Source organism: Neoarthrinium moseri (assembly GCF_022829205.1).
Source record: "Neoarthrinium moseri strain CBS 164.80 chromosome Unknown scaffold34_Wmoseri_CBS_16480, whole genome shotgun sequence".
NCBI lineage: Eukaryota > Fungi > Ascomycota > Sordariomycetes > Amphisphaeriales > Apiosporaceae > Neoarthrinium > Neoarthrinium moseri.
Genome location: NW_026055148.1, coordinates 197286 through 213794, shown reverse-complemented (window position 1 = coordinate 213794; position 16509 = coordinate 197286). Strand labels below are relative to the sequence as shown.

Here is a 16509-nt window from a genome sequence, read left to right as displayed (position 1 = left end):
GTGACACGCTTTGGAAGAAATTGACACAGATCGTTCATCCTTGAGCCTCATTTCTTTGACCATCTTCTCAGTCTCGCCGCCAGAATTCCGCTATCCGTAATCGAACATGATGCTTCTGATGTGTAACTGGGAGATGTCAGTGATTGAGCGAAAGCCGAGTATCGGATGTGGCACCACATGAGGCCTCTAAGCAAAATTTGCAACATGGTCGTAAACATACCCTGAAAGAATATGCCAAAATGGATCAGGGAGCTATAGGAGGTACACTAATCATCCATTTGACTTTGACTCTGACTCGAATGAATAGTGTACACTAATTTTCCCGATTCAATTCAGCACAATATCATTCAAGCTGTCACACCATGTGAGCGAGCCAAGCTATTGTGAGTTGTCTTAGACGAAGCATGAATAGTGGTACGAACCCAACAGAAGTTGAAACGGGACGGGTCAACCTGAGTCAAAGGACGTTTCAGGGGCTTGATATGGAAGCCCGGTGGGTTGACAGTAGTAGGAACAAGGTAAATATGCCATCAAGAACTACCTCGAGGGCGTAGTAATGCTTCTTAACACACACTTTCTGAAACCTAACTATGTGTTCTAGGGCATCGTCTCAATATAGCGTGGGTTTTGTATAACTACGTTATACAAAATTCAGAGTATGCGACTAGTGCTGAGATCTTTGAATAGGGCTGGTTTCATCACTGGTTTCAATCCAATCCTAAGGTCCTGTGAAGATATAGAGCTTATCTTATTCCTGAGTTGACTGCCTGCTAACGAAGCAGCCAAGAACACGACAGCATGGTTAACACAAGTATGGGAAACTCCAAAGCAGATCACTTTATCTCAAGGTAGTAGGATTAGGTACAGTCAAAGCAAAGGTGAGGTACGCGCTTTGGTTTATCCGGCCGATTATTGAAATCCAATGCCGGTACGGCCCGCAATTTGGGTAGTATTCCATCCACGTTCCCGCACTCCGTGTACTTTTGTAGCCCCGCATCCGACTCCAAACGATTGCATGAGGCAACCCGACGTGGCAAACCCATATGGACTCCTGTGACTTACCCGCCATTTCATGCATATGCAAGCAACTGGATAGGCAGACCGGTAGGCCTCGACTTACGGCAGACATCGAGCGGGCTACTGCCGTTTGAATGGGCGCACCTCCACATGAACGCCGCAGGTTCTTATCAGGGAGTGTGTGCTTGCCGCGCCGGAAGTCATGCATAAGCGACGACATCCGATCTCCCCGCGGGGGACGCCATCCTGAATCTGAGTACCAGGCTATCCGTGACAACTCAACACGACTGTTCTCACGGCGGTAGCTGCCATTAATACGAGCCTGCTTTACCTGCATGTCACACTCCCACATCATCTGAGAGCCTTGCCACATGCGCCAACATGCCAGTCATACATTGAGTACTATGATCGATCAAGCGGCAGGAAGTGCGTAGGCCAGACCATTTAAACCCACCAAGGTCCATCTGAACCCCGGTAAAGATGTTCAGTAGCCACGGCATCATTTCTTCCATAATTACCAGCCACCTAGTGAAAGGGTTGAGAATTCGCAGTTGAGTCGACAAACAGGATGGCGGTAGTTCAGACCAACCATCAGATTGCGCAAATCTTGCATACGGTTCTTGAAACACAGGGAAATTTGGCTCATTTTCGGGATGAAGTCAACGATCGCCTTAACATCGCCAGTCAGGTCAACGTAGCCAACCTCATTCCTTGCATATAACACAAGTCTGGCTAAAACCGAATAAGATTCAAAATATCATTACGAACGCACAGAATCACATTACAACCTTGTTTCAAAATACAATTCAGGCATTACAGAATCATGTGGATGAGAGACTCGAGACAATTCAGACCGATGCGGCAGCATCGGAGGTGCGCCTAAATGAAAAATTCGCGAGAATAGAAGAATCACAGGAGCGCTTGACAGACGGGATCGAACGTATCAGTGCGGAGATTGCGACATCCCAAGAACACCTAGATGGTGAAATCGAGAGGATTAGACAGGATATAGCTGGGTTGCAGGCCCATTTGAACGGAAGGCTAGATGGCATTCAAGCCAGAATTGGAGAATCACAGGACCATATAACTGGAGAGATTGCAAATATCCATGGGGATATAATAGCGGCCCAGGGGCATCTGGACGGAAGGCTAGATGGCATTCAAGCCAGAATTGGAGAATCACAGGACCATATAACTGGAGAGATTGCAAATATCCATGGGGATATAATAGCGGCCCAGGGGCATCTGGACGGCAGTATTAATGAAGTCCAGATCACAGTTGCCAACGCATCGCAAGAATCGCAGAATATTCTGAATAATATTCAAGGGCAGTCCGCCGCAACTGGGCAGATCGTGCTGGGCCTTCAGTTGGAGATACGAGCAGGGTGAGTGCCCTACTGGTCATTAAGATTCAAGCTAAAAGTCCAGTCATTTCAATAACGCTGCGCGTCTTGTCAACAAATTCACCAGTTGCTGCAATAACTCGATAGTTGGGTTTCATGATCTTAACAATCAACGAATCCACCACTTCCCAACCACATATTGCGATTTCAATGAACTTCAAGGTACAAATCCCTTGTTGGTAAGCATTTCTGAAACTGAACGCAGCAGGGACACGACTCGACGGTATTATGGACGCCTTAGGTCTCGACCGAAGTGAATCTACAGCAAGAAACAAGAGACGCTTGAAGGCCTTCCTAGGATTGAGAAAGTAGAGGGATGGCGGAGGGATGAAGATGGGATTATATGACGCAACAGAAAGCCTGCATTATACAACGAGCAATATGTGCTCTAAGATATCTCATGACTAGTATGCTACATAGGAGGTGCTTTGGCTGGGACACGGTGGCAAATTCAACAAGGGCGACGACAAACCATATATAAGCACTCAGATTCAGTACTAAGCAGTGTGTGAAGGGAGCAGTTTCTCCAGAGTTTGCAGCTGCCATGTCTAAAGGATACTACAGCTTGCATTCAACGTATGATGAGTGTTCATAGTTAGAAGGCGCAGACAATGATTCTCCAATTGGAATTTTGAATCTACACTAGCCAGCCTTGAGTATCCAGCCATGTTGGTCTCTGAGATGTCTATCAAGATGGACCAGCCTTCTAAAACTTTTGGTCCCTCCTCGCGCAAATTTGCAGCCCGATTCCACGCAGAAAAGTGTGACTGTATCTGCACTTGGATGCTTAGAGTTCAAGTGGCGACGGACATCTTTCTTGTACTGTAGGCGTTGATTGCAACCCTCGAGGGGACAGACAAAAGGCGGATTGTGTTGCCGTTGATGCGTACTATGATCCACTTTTAGCACGCTGACACTCCTACCAATCTTAATACACGGGGCGTCACTTACTTCAACTTGTGCCTTTTGTCGAACGTCTTGTGACACTTCTGACATGCAAACACGGGCCCTCGAATCGAGGGTGTTTCACTTGGCCCTGGGGTGACTGAGTATGGACGTCGTGGAGTGTCGTGCTGTATACCAGGAAAAGAGCGGATAGGGTAAGTTTCTGTTGATAACTGTTGCTGAGTTGTTGACTGTGTCTCTCCTTGCGGATCACTACCTTGCCCAGCAGGTGGTAAAGCATTGGACAACTGGTCCCAGTTGTAGTCTGGCAACGGCCCACCATGACCGGAATGGAGCCAAGCAGGGTTAACGGACCAACAGTCTTCAGGATCGTGTAGGTGATAGGGTTGAGGATCTTCTAGTCCGGTTGAACCTGCTAAATCTTCGCTAGAAATGAAGTGCCGATGCGCAGGACGAAGGTGTCTGTAAGCCCACTGGGAAGAATTGGGACCCTGCTAGGGGAGCAAGTCAACAATGTAATGGAAATGAATGAGTACAGTCAATTGGATGGTAAAGAGCGTGTGCGGTTACACCACCAGGGTTGACCGTGAAGAGGAAAGGAAAATTGTAGCCGGTTGAAAGTGAGAGCTGGACGACTATTATAGTTGATTACGCACCTTTCCATCCTAGGCGGCCTGTAGTTGATTGGTAGCCTTGGGTCATAGGCCTCAAAAAGCGGACGAAGCCCGATAAGGTTAGAAAAAGTCTCACTATTCATACGATTAATGCACAAGAAATCATAGGCCTCAAACTCTAAATCTGACGAATGGGACAGGCTAGTTGCGGCAAGGGTGGTCTGAACGTGAGTAACTGCTATAGTCTATAAGAACCCATCTACTACTGAAGTTAGGAAAATTTCGGTGACGCCAGAGCCATTCTATCGTCCCCGATATACTCTCTACATTCGTCACAATGTCATCCCTGTTTTGCTGCGGTTCTATTCAGCCGTTTCGGCCACAATATCTCATACACCAATCCAAGTTCACTACATTCCTGGACTGGTCTGCCTTTCCCAAGACAAGCAGTCTTCAACGAGAAGTGAACAACTTGGATGATATCAAGCCGGAATGTGTGATCCAGTTGGTCCGCCAGGTTAATTACGGCCCGCTGGAGAGTACTCGCTATTTCGTCAAGGTCGATAACCGAGAAGAACCTTTCATCGAGATCGTTGAGAAGGATCTCGTCAACGCCAATTTCGAGAAATTGAACTCGTGAGTCTGCAAAAGCCCCCGAAATGAGACGTATCAAGTAACATATCCGTCTCGCCCAGATACAAGAACTACAGATGCGACGAGCATAATAAATTCTTCGAAATCAACATTTACGAGAAGAATCCCATTAACAAACATCATTGGAGGGTGAACCTCGCACGCCCTGGCAGCTCTATTAATATTTGGTGAGCTCATCGCCATCAATATGCTGGAGATTGTCATGGATTCTGAGTATGATAGGGGCTGGTGGTAGTATCAATAGTTATCTTTATGAGATCTTAGCGCAACCTCCAAAGGTGGATTTCAAAGTACAGTGCACGTTGTTGACTTGATTTGCACGTAGTAGCTAGGACACCTTCGAGTCTTGATATATCGATGGGGCCCACGGCTTTGACGAATGCAACTTCAACATAGGGTCCTGCCAACACAAAGTTACGTCAGGGAAAGACGACATTCCGGTACAGGCTCCGGCTCCGGCTCGGACTCCGGCTTGTGCTAGATACTTGGGTGGGTGACGCCGTGGGAACTGTGTTGTCTACTATATCCTGAAAGCTTCCCACCGAACGGGGAATTTACGGATCGCTTTTGTCTGGTCAATCAAATTCAATGAGTTATTTCGTGTCAAAATGAGAACGTCTCGCAAACCACACAGTGCATCCCCAAGGGATGAGTGGTCGCTGCCCGAACAGGACCGGCCGGTATCCTACTATCTCTCTCGCTGCAAATATAAATAATTTTGAAATTTGTCATCATCAATCCAAAAGCAACCCATACAATAGGGCAGCCGAATTGGTCTAGTGGTAGGATACCTGCTTCGGGCACACCCATTCATGTGAAGTGAATAAGTTATGCAGGTGGTAAGTGACTCTCACAGTTCCATTTCTGCTCTCTGGCTTATTTCCGATGCTGTGTCAAGAGCTTCATGTCTTGAACAAGAGATGCTAATCACTGATTGTTTATAGGTCCCCGGTTCGATCCCGGGATTCGGCCCAATCCTTTTTGTTCCGTTCGCTTGTCCAAGGAGCCTCAGTCGTTCCGGTCCAAATTGATAGGAACCTGCTTCAAGATATATGAATTTACATATGTGGAACTCTCAAATATTCGCGGGCACGTTGACCAGTTGTGCAATAGAGTATAAGCCATCAAGCTTAGGCATCAATTAGGGGGAAACAGCATGAAACACGTGCCTGTTTGGCACAATTGAACTTGAACTGCTTAGCACTGGGCGAGGACTTGGTTCCAACATTAAATGCATCTACACATGTGCGAAGTTTTAGATTAAGGCATGCTCTTCAAAGTCTATGATTAGCACCAGGTCACGAAGGCACCTGTTAAAGTGTGGCCTTGATATGAGTTTTATCCGGGCTGTGCACGATACATTTCAAGGCATGGAGCAAATACCATATTCCTGACCTGCAAGGACGGTAATTTAACATATAATGGCCATAATAAATGCTCTACAAATTTGTCTTCAGTTTGACTGCGCGTTCATGTAGAAAGCGGCTCTGGTCCGAAGGGCATTCCATGGCGGCTGCTTGCGCCGCTTGTTCGGAACAAGCAGTTTCATTATTGCCTGCGCAATCTTTCAAAATAGCTATGCATCCCACAGGATCACCGACCGAACACTCGACAACTCCATTCGGGGCAAATAAGCCTATCGCTTTGTGGGCACCGCATCGCTTACAGAAATGCTCTTCGAGATGCTTTATTTCCAAGATTGTGAACCTGCACTCATCAAGAAGCAACCATATCGTGATTTCGTCGTGGATTAGCATCAACCGACGGATCTGGGTTTCCCTCAAATGGATCATGTAAGGCCCGAGGCGTTTAACTATCGGCTGATCGCGCTCCTGCTCAACCATGCCCAATTGCCTTGATTGATCTCTGTTCTAACTTACTGTAAGATAAACGAACATTGCGTAGATAATTGTGATCCAGCTCCCAAGATAAGCGCTATTCTGTGACAAGATATGTGTGATGAAAGTCGGCAGGCGCGATGATTGGCTGGGCTGTGCATGGCTCGGCCCGGCCAACCCCTCGGACCAACCGGAAAGAGATGAATAGAGTTCCCCCTGCATATATTGAACTGATAACGTTTTCTGCTACGCCGTATTGGCACATGTGCCCGGCGTCTCACCGGGCGGGCGTCAAAGGAAGAAACAAGCCACAAGCTGACATTCGTGCGCACTCCTTTTCCCAGAGCCCAGTCTTTCTTCTCTGTTACACCACCACACGTATCGCACAGCACAAAACTTTGGTCATCATGTCGTCGTCGTCCTCAAGAGCACAAGATCCTCAGGATAGCGTCGATGCCTCGAATCAAACGCACACAACACCGCCTCGCGCAATTTTGACACCGAAACCGAATTTACACTTGACGTCACCTCGAAGAAACCCAGAAAGCCCTGGGGACCCTGATACGATACCAAAGTTCACTTTCTCTGCAGGGAATGAGCCGTCGTTCGGTGCTCGCGTGACACCTCCTGCACCACAATTTGCTGGTTTCGGCGGAGCGGGCCGTGATCAGGGTGACCATGTATTCACATTTCGCTCTCTTTACAACGCTACACCCTCTCCATCACCTCAACCATCGCCTCAGGCAACACCTACACGAATGCCAAGGCTCTCCCGAACCGAGTTCGACTTCACAAGACTGTCGATAAAGGAAACCTCGCCTCGGCCTTCGAATAGTTTGCAGCTTCAGGTTGCTGCAACTGGGCAACTATCAAGTTTTCAAGCTGTCACCGATCAGAAGAGCCAGCCAACTCCCTACAGCGTTCTGGATGAGGAGCCTCCAGCGCATCCGCTGTTTACCTCAGTGTTTCAGTCTGCTTTGAAGGACGGTATTGCCGTTTCAAAGGACGCGATGACAATCATCAAGCATACAAATCGTTTTTCGGATGACAGTGACCTTTCGAGGCTGCTTCATGACGCTGAAGACCTCAGCAACTTTGCTTGCTCTGGCACTAAGACAATTGCTGTTCTAGGAGACTCCGGCCAAGGTAGAGTTGTGCTCGCAAACTCCAAGAACCAAAGCTGATTGTTTTTAGGCAAGAGTAGTCTCATTAACTCTCTGCTTGATTTCCCAGATATTGCCAAAACAGTATGTGCGTTCATCGCGTTCTGGTCTGAGCATAATCATTGACTATCGTCTTCCAGGGTGATATCGGTTCCGCTTGTACGTCAGTTGTTACTGAATACAAACAAAAACGGAAAGAGCACGTTGCGCCCATCACGATTGAAGTAGAGTACCTTTCCGAGATAGAAATTGAAGAGATGGTGAAGGAACTTTTATGGAGCTACCGACAGCTCTTTTTGCCTGGCGTTGATTCCGATATCACGTCCGACGCCGATCACGCTCGCTATACTCGAGAATCGGAGCAGGCATGGTGTGCATTGGAAGCCGCCTTCGGCCACCAGCCGGGGTTCCAGAAGTCGATGTTACAAGATATGTCAGAAGGGGCCCTAGGTATGATCGAGGAGCGTTTGATAGGATGGACTCGCACTCTCAACTGGCCAACTACTGACAAAAAGGGATTTTGGACATCGACTGCTTTGACAGCTGATGAATGCTGGGAGAAGACGAACATCTTCATGCAAGATCGTTACTGGCCATTCACTAAAATTATTCGGTGGGTGGCTAGTCCCTGAGACGCTGTAGCAACGCTGCTAACTGACGAAACAGCATCTATCTGAGTGCTAGCGTCCTTAAGACTGGACTGGTTCTGGCAGACTTGCCTGGTATGACCATATTGCCCTACATTTTACCATTTGAGCAGCGCTAAACCATCGTGAAGGATTACAAGACACGAACTTGGCTAGGGTTCGGGCCACGCAGGAATATTTAATGAAATGCAGCAATATACTTCTTGTTACTAACATTGCTCGCGCAATAACAGACCAGTCTTTGAAGTCATCGCTGTATGCGGTCTTGACCAGGCATATTCCCCTCGCGTGGGAGGAATCAGGGGGTAAGGGCCTGAATATCGCTGTTGTCTGCACGAAGTCTGAGGTAATTGAAGCCCACTCCTTCGGGTTCCGTACACTGAATATTTCCAGGAAATAAACCTCAAGGCTGCGAGGACAGAGTTCTGTGGCCCCAACAAGGTTATCTCCAACGCCATTATGGATTCGCTTGACAAGAACCTGGAAGAGGCGAAAGAGACGAGTGACTACCACCGCAAGAAAGATATCAAGCGGAAGTATGAGTGCCATTCCAGAAGCCTGCACTTTCTTTTTGCGTGATCAAATGCCTTAAACTTACTGGATTATGCAGGCAACAGATCTTGCTCATGGATGCGAGGAACAAGCACGTCAAAGAAGGTCTGCAAAAAGCCTATGCTTCGAAAGTACCTGGTGGAAAACTCGACGTCTTCTGTGTCTCCAATGTCATGTACGAGAAGTATTCCAGGAAAGGAAACACAGAGCTTGTTCGGGCCAGCTGTATCCCGGAGGTCCGCCGACTGTGCTATAGCATCACTTCAGACGCCCAATTTGCGGAAGGGAATCATTTCCTGCGGTCGGAGGTGTCCAATTTGCTCACTTCTTTAGATCTTTGGGCAAAAAGCGCTTCAACTTCGAAGCAAGAACGTGACGACGGTCTTGATGATGTCAGATACCGTATATTTGACGACGTTGTGAAAGAAGTCTGGCTTAAGAAGTCCCCGCTGCTATCGTCTACCAATAGCTAACGCGTGCGAAGGTTTTAGCAAGCGCTTCGCAAGTTCGCATCAAGTTCGACGAGTGTTTCAGAGAACAGGTACTTGAATTTTTGGGTAAGTCTTTCTCGCGTCGCGAATATGCGAATAATGAGAAACTGAAGGTATCGCAGAGAAGAGACATCTGGACTGGGAGAAAGCAGCCATCGTGGAAGGAAACCGCTGGAAACAGGTGAGCCAAATTTTCGGCTACAATTGATTTTCTAACTAACAACGTTCACCCTTTAGTGGCACTGGAGCAAGTCTGCCCCTCTAGATGGTCGCCCTTCATATGCTGACAACGACTCCGACATAGCGCAATACTACGCTTTCTGCCTCAACAATGGTCATCACGTGACCTCGATGCGCGAGAGAGAAGACTGGAACGCCAAGATACTGTGGAAGATGCGAATGGAACTAGAATATCAATGGGACCTGGTGGAAGATGAATTACCCCAATTGTTCACTAGCGTGATGGATACAGTGAGGATCGAACTTGTTTACCTAAAAGATCAGATCCAAAGTAAGTGCAATGAAACAAGATATGCGATACCATCATCTAATATGTCACAGATTCATCCTCGACGAAGATTTGCAGCATACTTCTCGAGGGGGTTGATGCCAGAATGAGGAGCATCGAGTACAGCATTGAGCTTGTTAAAGAGACCTTGACAACAGAGATAAGGTACTATGCAAACCCCTACTATAACTCCACTTGTCTTTAGTTATCGATTATCATATATGAAGGCTCATCCGAAACAATGCGTCAGAGTCGAACTACAACTCATATATCCTGAAAGAGATGATTCCGGTATATCGGTCTGCTTCCAGCCAATGTGGTAAGTGTCTACACGCTCGAATTGAGCAGTCCCCACGACGCCGGCATCTGTGCCACCGCTATTCATCTAACATGCACAAATCAAATAGGTATTGGTAGGGATGGCCGGCAAAAAGAGGTTGTCCACGGAAGACTCGAAGATGGTACGATCTTTCCAAACATATCGGTCATCATAGCAGATAAGATAAAATGTGCGATCAAAAGAACAAAGAAGGATCTTACTACAGTTCTAAAGCAGCAGATGACTCTCATCAGGAACGACATCGATCTGGCTATTACGGCGCAGCAAAATGATGGCAGTCGTCTGTCCAGGCAGGGGCCCGCCTTGGAGATTGAGCGGTTGAAGGAACGGCACTTTGCGCTACTTGAGTCTTTGTCATCTCTTACATAGGATATATATGACTTCAAATTCTTAGTCGCACAAAATTAACACAATCCTGTGACTATAGTGAACCTGCGCCCCGGTAAAGGCACTTTTTATCTTGACTTATGATCATGTTCCTAATTGCTCCTGGTAGCGCAGGATTGATTTGTGGAGGCAGAGCAGGGGCAAATGAGACCAAGGTAAATTACCAACACACAATGCTAAGCCTCAAACTACATGGCATGTGTCATTATTACGCTGAACAACCCGAATAGTCCCTCGATCTTAAAGAATCAAAAATTTCAGGTCCACAATTTTGAACTCCACCCAAGAAAATACATATCAGTCTTTTCATATGGCCGATAAGGTGGCTACGGTGGCAGTTAGGAAATAATTTTGGACTCCATGCTGACTCAGACCCAACGAATCCTACAGCGCCATATGATCTCAAGGAACACACATGACAAAGCGCAAGTATTTCAAGTGAGAATTGAGCTGTAGTGTTCATATCTCCGATAGACAAGACTTCTTTATCGAAATTCGACGTGCAACAACTGTTTGTCCTTACAACGTCCTATTGGGACGTGCAAGCTTTCCTTGCTCATTCTACAAGGGTCAATGATTGACAACTGAGAAAGAATAATACCGATACTTGGAGGACACGTGCTTTGGGTTTGAAACCGAAATACTGTGCACCGATCTTCTGAAGGAAAGTCTTTTGAGGAGGCTCGGATAGTTACGTTGGTCTAGACTGCCACTATTTGCTCTGCCCTGACGTGGCCGCATTAGCGTGTGCCGTATGCGGCGAGCCGCGCCGAAGTCACGAGGCTGGTGCCGTCAGCACAACACAAATCCTCTCAGCCTTCTGATGACTGCACCGCAAAACGAGTGGCTCAGATTCTACGGTAAGCTGACAGATGAATCGAGGCTCAGGGGTGCCTTTCTACCAAAGAGGCAAACGTGACACAGCTGGTTCACCGGCGTTACCCGGTTGTCTATACGGCCATCTAAGTTGCGAGGTAGATGCAAACGGTGAGACAACCCCCAAATCAGCTAACTCACGTGGCTAGTCCTACAAGCCTACGCTTTTATTGTTCCGCGCAACGTATGCCGGACTCGTCTCTTTGTTGACGGCGAACGCGAATTGCCCGTCGACCCCACGCCGCAGGCTTAGCCCATCATGTGGAAAGCATCGCCTGCATACGCCTTCTGCATCTCGATTCTCCTTACACCGTGCTGAGTAAATTGGCTAGGTTTCCACATCTGCTATGCCTCCATGTGACTGATCACGTACTATTATCAGCTGACTCTGTAACTCCATTCTCATTGCCAAGTTATATATAAGTCAAAGCCAGTTCAGTTCAGTACCGTGATTTTCATTCATTATCCTCAAAGCACGAAATCACAATACTATTACCAGATTCAACCCAGGTCAACTACAATGCATTACATTTTCATACACAACAAGTCCGGCAAGGCACAGGTCAGTTTATTCACCATGATAAGTATTTAATTCATTCGCTCACAAACAGCAATAGGAGTTCCAAGTCCATGGCTTCAACGGCGACAAGAACATCACTGTAGCTCCGCGCACAAAAGCTAAGATTGAGGCTCCTGACGGAAAATCCGGTGCCATCATTGCCGTACACGAGGGTCAGATCGGCGAGCAGGCCGAGATCACCAAGAATGGCTGGGGCGGCAACGACACTGTCGACATCAGCAACATTTGCGGCGCTGGCGGCAACATGACCGTCCAGCAGGTTGGCGACGCGCCCAACAAGTTCAAGGGTGACCAAATATTCATGCAGGAGTGTAACACTGCTTGGCACAAAGCCAGCCAAGACGTGAAGAACGCCATCAAGAGCCACGTTTTCTTGGACAGTAAGGGCAACGTCAAGCGCATTGGAGCACCCAAGGAGAACCAGGCTCTCGAGAAGTTTGTCCGCACCTTCGCCCAGGGTAAGACCTACATCGGCGTTGGTGCTTGGGGAAACAGCAAGGGTGATCCAGGTGACAACGCCCAGAGCTCCGCTGGCAAGGGGAACAAGGATATCCTGGTCACGTACAGTGACGGTGATGCATCCCCGGAGGTGCCCAAGGCCAACGTCCGCATGGCTGCTGTTGTTAATGAAGTCAAGGAGGTTGCCGAGCCCGCTGGTGATATCTCGGTTGCCTCTGCAGAGCCTTCTGGTGATATCTCGGTAGCCTCCGCTGAGCCTGCCGGTGAGTTTTCAGTTGCCGCCGCATCTAACGTGCAGGCACTCAAGCCAGGTATCGTCCTCTACAACAAGGGTAACAAAGAGGAGACCTACTACTTCTACGACAACTACTGGAACGGAAACGGGACTGCGGGAGCCAATTTCGACCACCCGTTGAAGAACGTCAAACTCGCCGCCGGCAAGTCCACCCACGTGCCGCTCGACCTCAAGTTCAAGGGTCGGGTGCAGAAGGGCACCCAGCTTCCCGCCACGTGGGCCGAGTTCCAGGTCCGCGCTGACAACGACGGCAAGGCGCACGGAGACATCAGCCTGCAGCAGGGTTGCGACTGTGCGGCCGAGATCGCCTCTACTGACGGGACCAACGTCCGCAACGGTTTCTCCAAAGACATCCTCAAGGACGCGCCCGCTGCTGCTATTCGCAAGAAGCCCAACGGCGAGAAGGCCCTTGATACCACCGTGGGCAACTGGAACGGACCGGCCAACCAGGCTACGATTGACTACGAATACAAGGTCCTTGGCCATGGAAAGGCTTACATCACTGGAGGCACTGGTGTCCCTGACATTGCGTCCAAGAACAACTGCTTGGCTGTCACTTTCTACTAAGTACGGCTGGCTTAACTTTGTTGCATCCAGCCTTGTAGGGAAGTGAAGGACCAGATTGCTCAGGCATAGTGTTTGGAAGTAGATTCATAGACCTGTCCGTGTATTGCGGTTGATTAATTAGTACCCCTTTTCCTCAATGTTCATGCTGCGTTTGTAATACCGTCAATCTCCATTGTAGCCTTGGTACCATACTTAAGCATAGTGATGATAGTAAAGCTGCCGTTGGATACTTTGAAGTGGTATTTCACACCGACGAGCTTTCCAAGGCATTCAAGATGCAACACGTTTCCTCAACCATACCGCTTTCGATTTCCATCCTCTCTCAATCTAGCTTGAAACTTTCTCGGATGGCAGAGCCAAATCGCTCAATTGCCACGGCCATCTGCTCCTCCGATGCGGATGCAAAGGTGGTCCTGAAGAAGAGTGAAGGCAATGGCTTGTCATGTTCAGCGCGGAACCATGAACCTCGGCACGCCAGAACACCCTTGTCAATACACAAATCGAAGATCTCCTCCTCAATATCCATTAAGCTCTTACTTCCCACCTCGGGGTGGCGAGACTCATCGACCTTAAGCCAGAGCTAGTATGGGGTCAGCCACTGATTCAAATCAAAGTACGAGAAGGTGCTTCAACTCACAAACATTCCTGCCGCAGGCGGAGTCCAGCTCACGACCTCCGCGGGCAAGAACTTTTCGCAAGCATGCAAGATTGCATCCCGCCGTTTGGTGTACTGTAGTCGCAAATCCATCATCCACTGTAGATAGCCCTCGTGTCCCCATTCTTCATCCAGGAGCTTGTACATGGCAAGCTGGCTGAATCCGGACGGGCCCTGACTGCAGCACTCAGCATGTCTGATGTATCTCTCAATCACTTGCTCGCTGGCTGTGACCCAGCCCATGCGTGAACCAGGTACCACAACTTTGCTAAACGAATCATGGCGCATGACTCGCCCATCCACATCTATACTCAGTAGACTTGGAATCAGCCCGTTAAGGAATTCCTCCACATTGGCTGGTGGCGGCACGTCTGGACTGTCCTGACCGGCATAGGGTTGCATTTGTAGGAAATAGTATGGCTCATCCTCTAGGATGAACACGTCATGCTTCCGGCAAACGTCATATATGTCCTTTCTCCGTCGCTCCCCTTGCGTAGCACCTGTCGGGTTCTGGCCAGAAGGCACGGTATATAACACGGTGGGTTTCTTGGCGCCACGTTCACTTTCATCCCATGTTCGGAGAATGTCATCCATACTCTCCGGCAATAACCCTTGCTCGTCCATCTTGATCCCAAAGACCTTGATGCCTAGAGGTTCGGCGGTCTCGAGCGCTGTGCTGAAACTGTACTCCTCGGTTAGGATGCTGTCGCCTCGAGCACGGTCGCAAAACATCCTATAGGCAGCTTCCAGACTTCCTGTACTGCCTATCGTCAAGGCACAACGCCAATCCGCATAAGGTGGTCGATGACAGAGTTCTGTGTGTTCAGTGACCCAGCGAAGCACCTGTGCAGAACCGATTGACTGTCCATAGTTCAGACCTATACTCAGATCAAAGACGCTGTCCTTTTCAACAACGTCACGCTTGCCAATGGTGGTGATCTTTCCTTCTCTGTGTGTTGCTTCTTCCGAAAAGTGCGGTGGGACAGGGATGCGTAAGCTCATGGAGTCGAACGGGAAGTGGTCTGCGGATGGCAACCCGCCTCCAAGCGAGACCAACCCAGGCTTCTTCAGATGTTTGGCCGCTTGCTTCAAAACGCAGGGCTTTCGAGCTCGAGATTCTGCACTTAGGAGGTCTTCACAGTTCAGTTAGTTTGCGTGACGATTACGACGAGAGCAGCACTTACGGTCCCATCTCCGAGCCTTGGGGTTTTGGTACGCATGCTGCTTGGAAGTCAGAGAAGGTTGGCCGTGTGGGAGTTTCCACTTCCATGCTTACCGGCGACTTGAACATATCACTATCAGAATAGGCTGCAGTACCAGCTACCAGCTTTCCTGCCTTCGCACGCCGTGCCTTGATGCCCTGGATAGTGAGGGGCTCCGGGGCTTGCTCCCCAATGGATGCATCCTTTGCTGCAAGACCTACACCTCCAACATTGGAAGGCTTGCAATTATTCGCTGTCGCGGAGAAGCGCCTGGTGTTGCTAGCATTACGGAAGCCCGACTCAACGAGCTTCCACGATCGTGTTACCCGAGATCCCCTAAGTGGGTTTGAAGGGCCGAAGCTTGCCATTGTATCATTCGGCGTCGACGCCAAAATGTTGTTGATACAGCTTTAGAGAATGAGGTCAGTATGAAGCTTGGCTGTGAAAAAAGGGTTTCTTTTTCGGGCAAAGGCGAGCTATGTGTGTATGTAGTACTCTTGAGGAGAAGCATTCCAGTCATTCGTAGCTGGGTTCAGTTATTAATGCAGTTACAAGGTTGTCATCTGACTACCTCCTGGACTGCGATAACGGCGGGCGGGATAAGTGGAGACCGCAGATAACCGCCCTTAACCAGCCAGTGTCTTGCTTCAACTCATCCTTATGACTCCATGGGTTCTAGAAAAGGCAATGTTTCTGACTCGAGAGACATAAAGTATCGCATGAGAGGGGTCGTAGTGTAGGTCTGCGGTCTGATCCCACATAGTACACGCCCATCTCAGGGTTTGAAGTATAGGCCAACGAAGAGACAGGGGTATGGCGTGGTGGCCCAAATTCTGCACTACGCAAAGGGTAGCCCAATTAATACTGCACATGGCGTATGAAATATGGAAACTCAATAATTTTGCTTGACTGATAGGAGCCACTTGGGTAGTGGTCAATGCGAATCTGAGCCATGAACTTCGATCTTATTCAATAATCATGAGTCTGAACTCGGGTATCTATTCTCCTGTTCAATCTATGCAGGACATCAACCTGCCAATATTATGTCATATGCCACAATGCTTCTATGTGTTCAACGCTCTTCGTGTGCCCATATTCTCCCAATAAATTCCAATGCTTATGCAAATGCCCAATGCTTGAATAATACAATACTGCGATCCGTGTCGGGTAAGTTTCGTTGAATCGTTATGTCGTCGTGCAACTGTCGCTAGTTGTTAATCATCCATTCGACAGGGTCCCTTATAGGTCTTCTGGTTATGCTGCTAGCTTGCTGGTGCACTTTTGGGGGAACCACAAAACAAGGTGGCGCTTTGCGTGAATGTTGCTTTCGGGATCCAAGTATTATCAGACCTGTT

The 16509-nt window shown here is 48.5% G+C and overlaps 4 protein-coding genes across 4 annotated transcripts; 3 read left to right on the top strand and 1 right to left on the bottom strand.

Annotated features, from left to right (window-relative positions):
• Nucleotides 1-4277: 4277 nt before the first annotated feature.
• On the top strand, nucleotides 4278-4829 carry JN550_008262 (uncharacterized protein; the record flags this gene model as incomplete). The annotated part of the gene is made up of 3 exons (XM_049320204.1): nucleotides 4278-4576; nucleotides 4636-4761; nucleotides 4817-4829. The coding sequence occupies 3 exons, from the start codon at nucleotides 4278-4280 to the stop codon at nucleotides 4827-4829; spliced, it is 438 nt and encodes a 145-aa protein (XP_049169775.1).
• A 2010-nt stretch (nucleotides 4830-6839) lies between these two features.
• JN550_008261 (uncharacterized protein) lies at nucleotides 6840-10502 on the top strand (the record flags this gene model as incomplete). Its single annotated transcript, XM_049320203.1, has 13 exons — nucleotides 6840-7578; nucleotides 7627-7679; nucleotides 7736-8208; nucleotides 8262-8317; nucleotides 8476-8588; nucleotides 8636-8778; nucleotides 8853-9196; nucleotides 9286-9351; nucleotides 9408-9466; nucleotides 9523-9796; nucleotides 9847-9958; nucleotides 10021-10112; nucleotides 10201-10502. 13 exons carry the CDS (start codon nucleotides 6840-6842, stop codon nucleotides 10500-10502), a joined length of 2826 nt encoding a protein of 941 aa, XP_049169774.1.
• A 1414-nt stretch (nucleotides 10503-11916) lies between these two features.
• Nucleotides 11917-13297, top strand: JN550_008260 (uncharacterized protein; the record flags this gene model as incomplete). The annotated part of the gene is made up of 2 exons (XM_049320202.1): nucleotides 11917-11958; nucleotides 12014-13297. The coding sequence occupies 2 exons, from the start codon at nucleotides 11917-11919 to the stop codon at nucleotides 13295-13297; spliced, it is 1326 nt and encodes a 441-aa protein (XP_049169773.1).
• Nucleotides 13298-13619: 322 nt separating this feature from the next.
• On the bottom strand, nucleotides 13620-15522 carry JN550_008259 (uncharacterized protein; the record flags this gene model as incomplete). Its single annotated transcript, XM_049320201.1, has 4 exons — nucleotides 13620-13877; nucleotides 13935-15085; nucleotides 15137-15173; nucleotides 15229-15522. The coding sequence occupies 4 exons, from the start codon at nucleotides 15520-15522 to the stop codon at nucleotides 13620-13622; spliced, it is 1740 nt and encodes a 579-aa protein (XP_049169772.1).
• Between the last annotated feature and the right edge of the window lie 987 nt (nucleotides 15523-16509).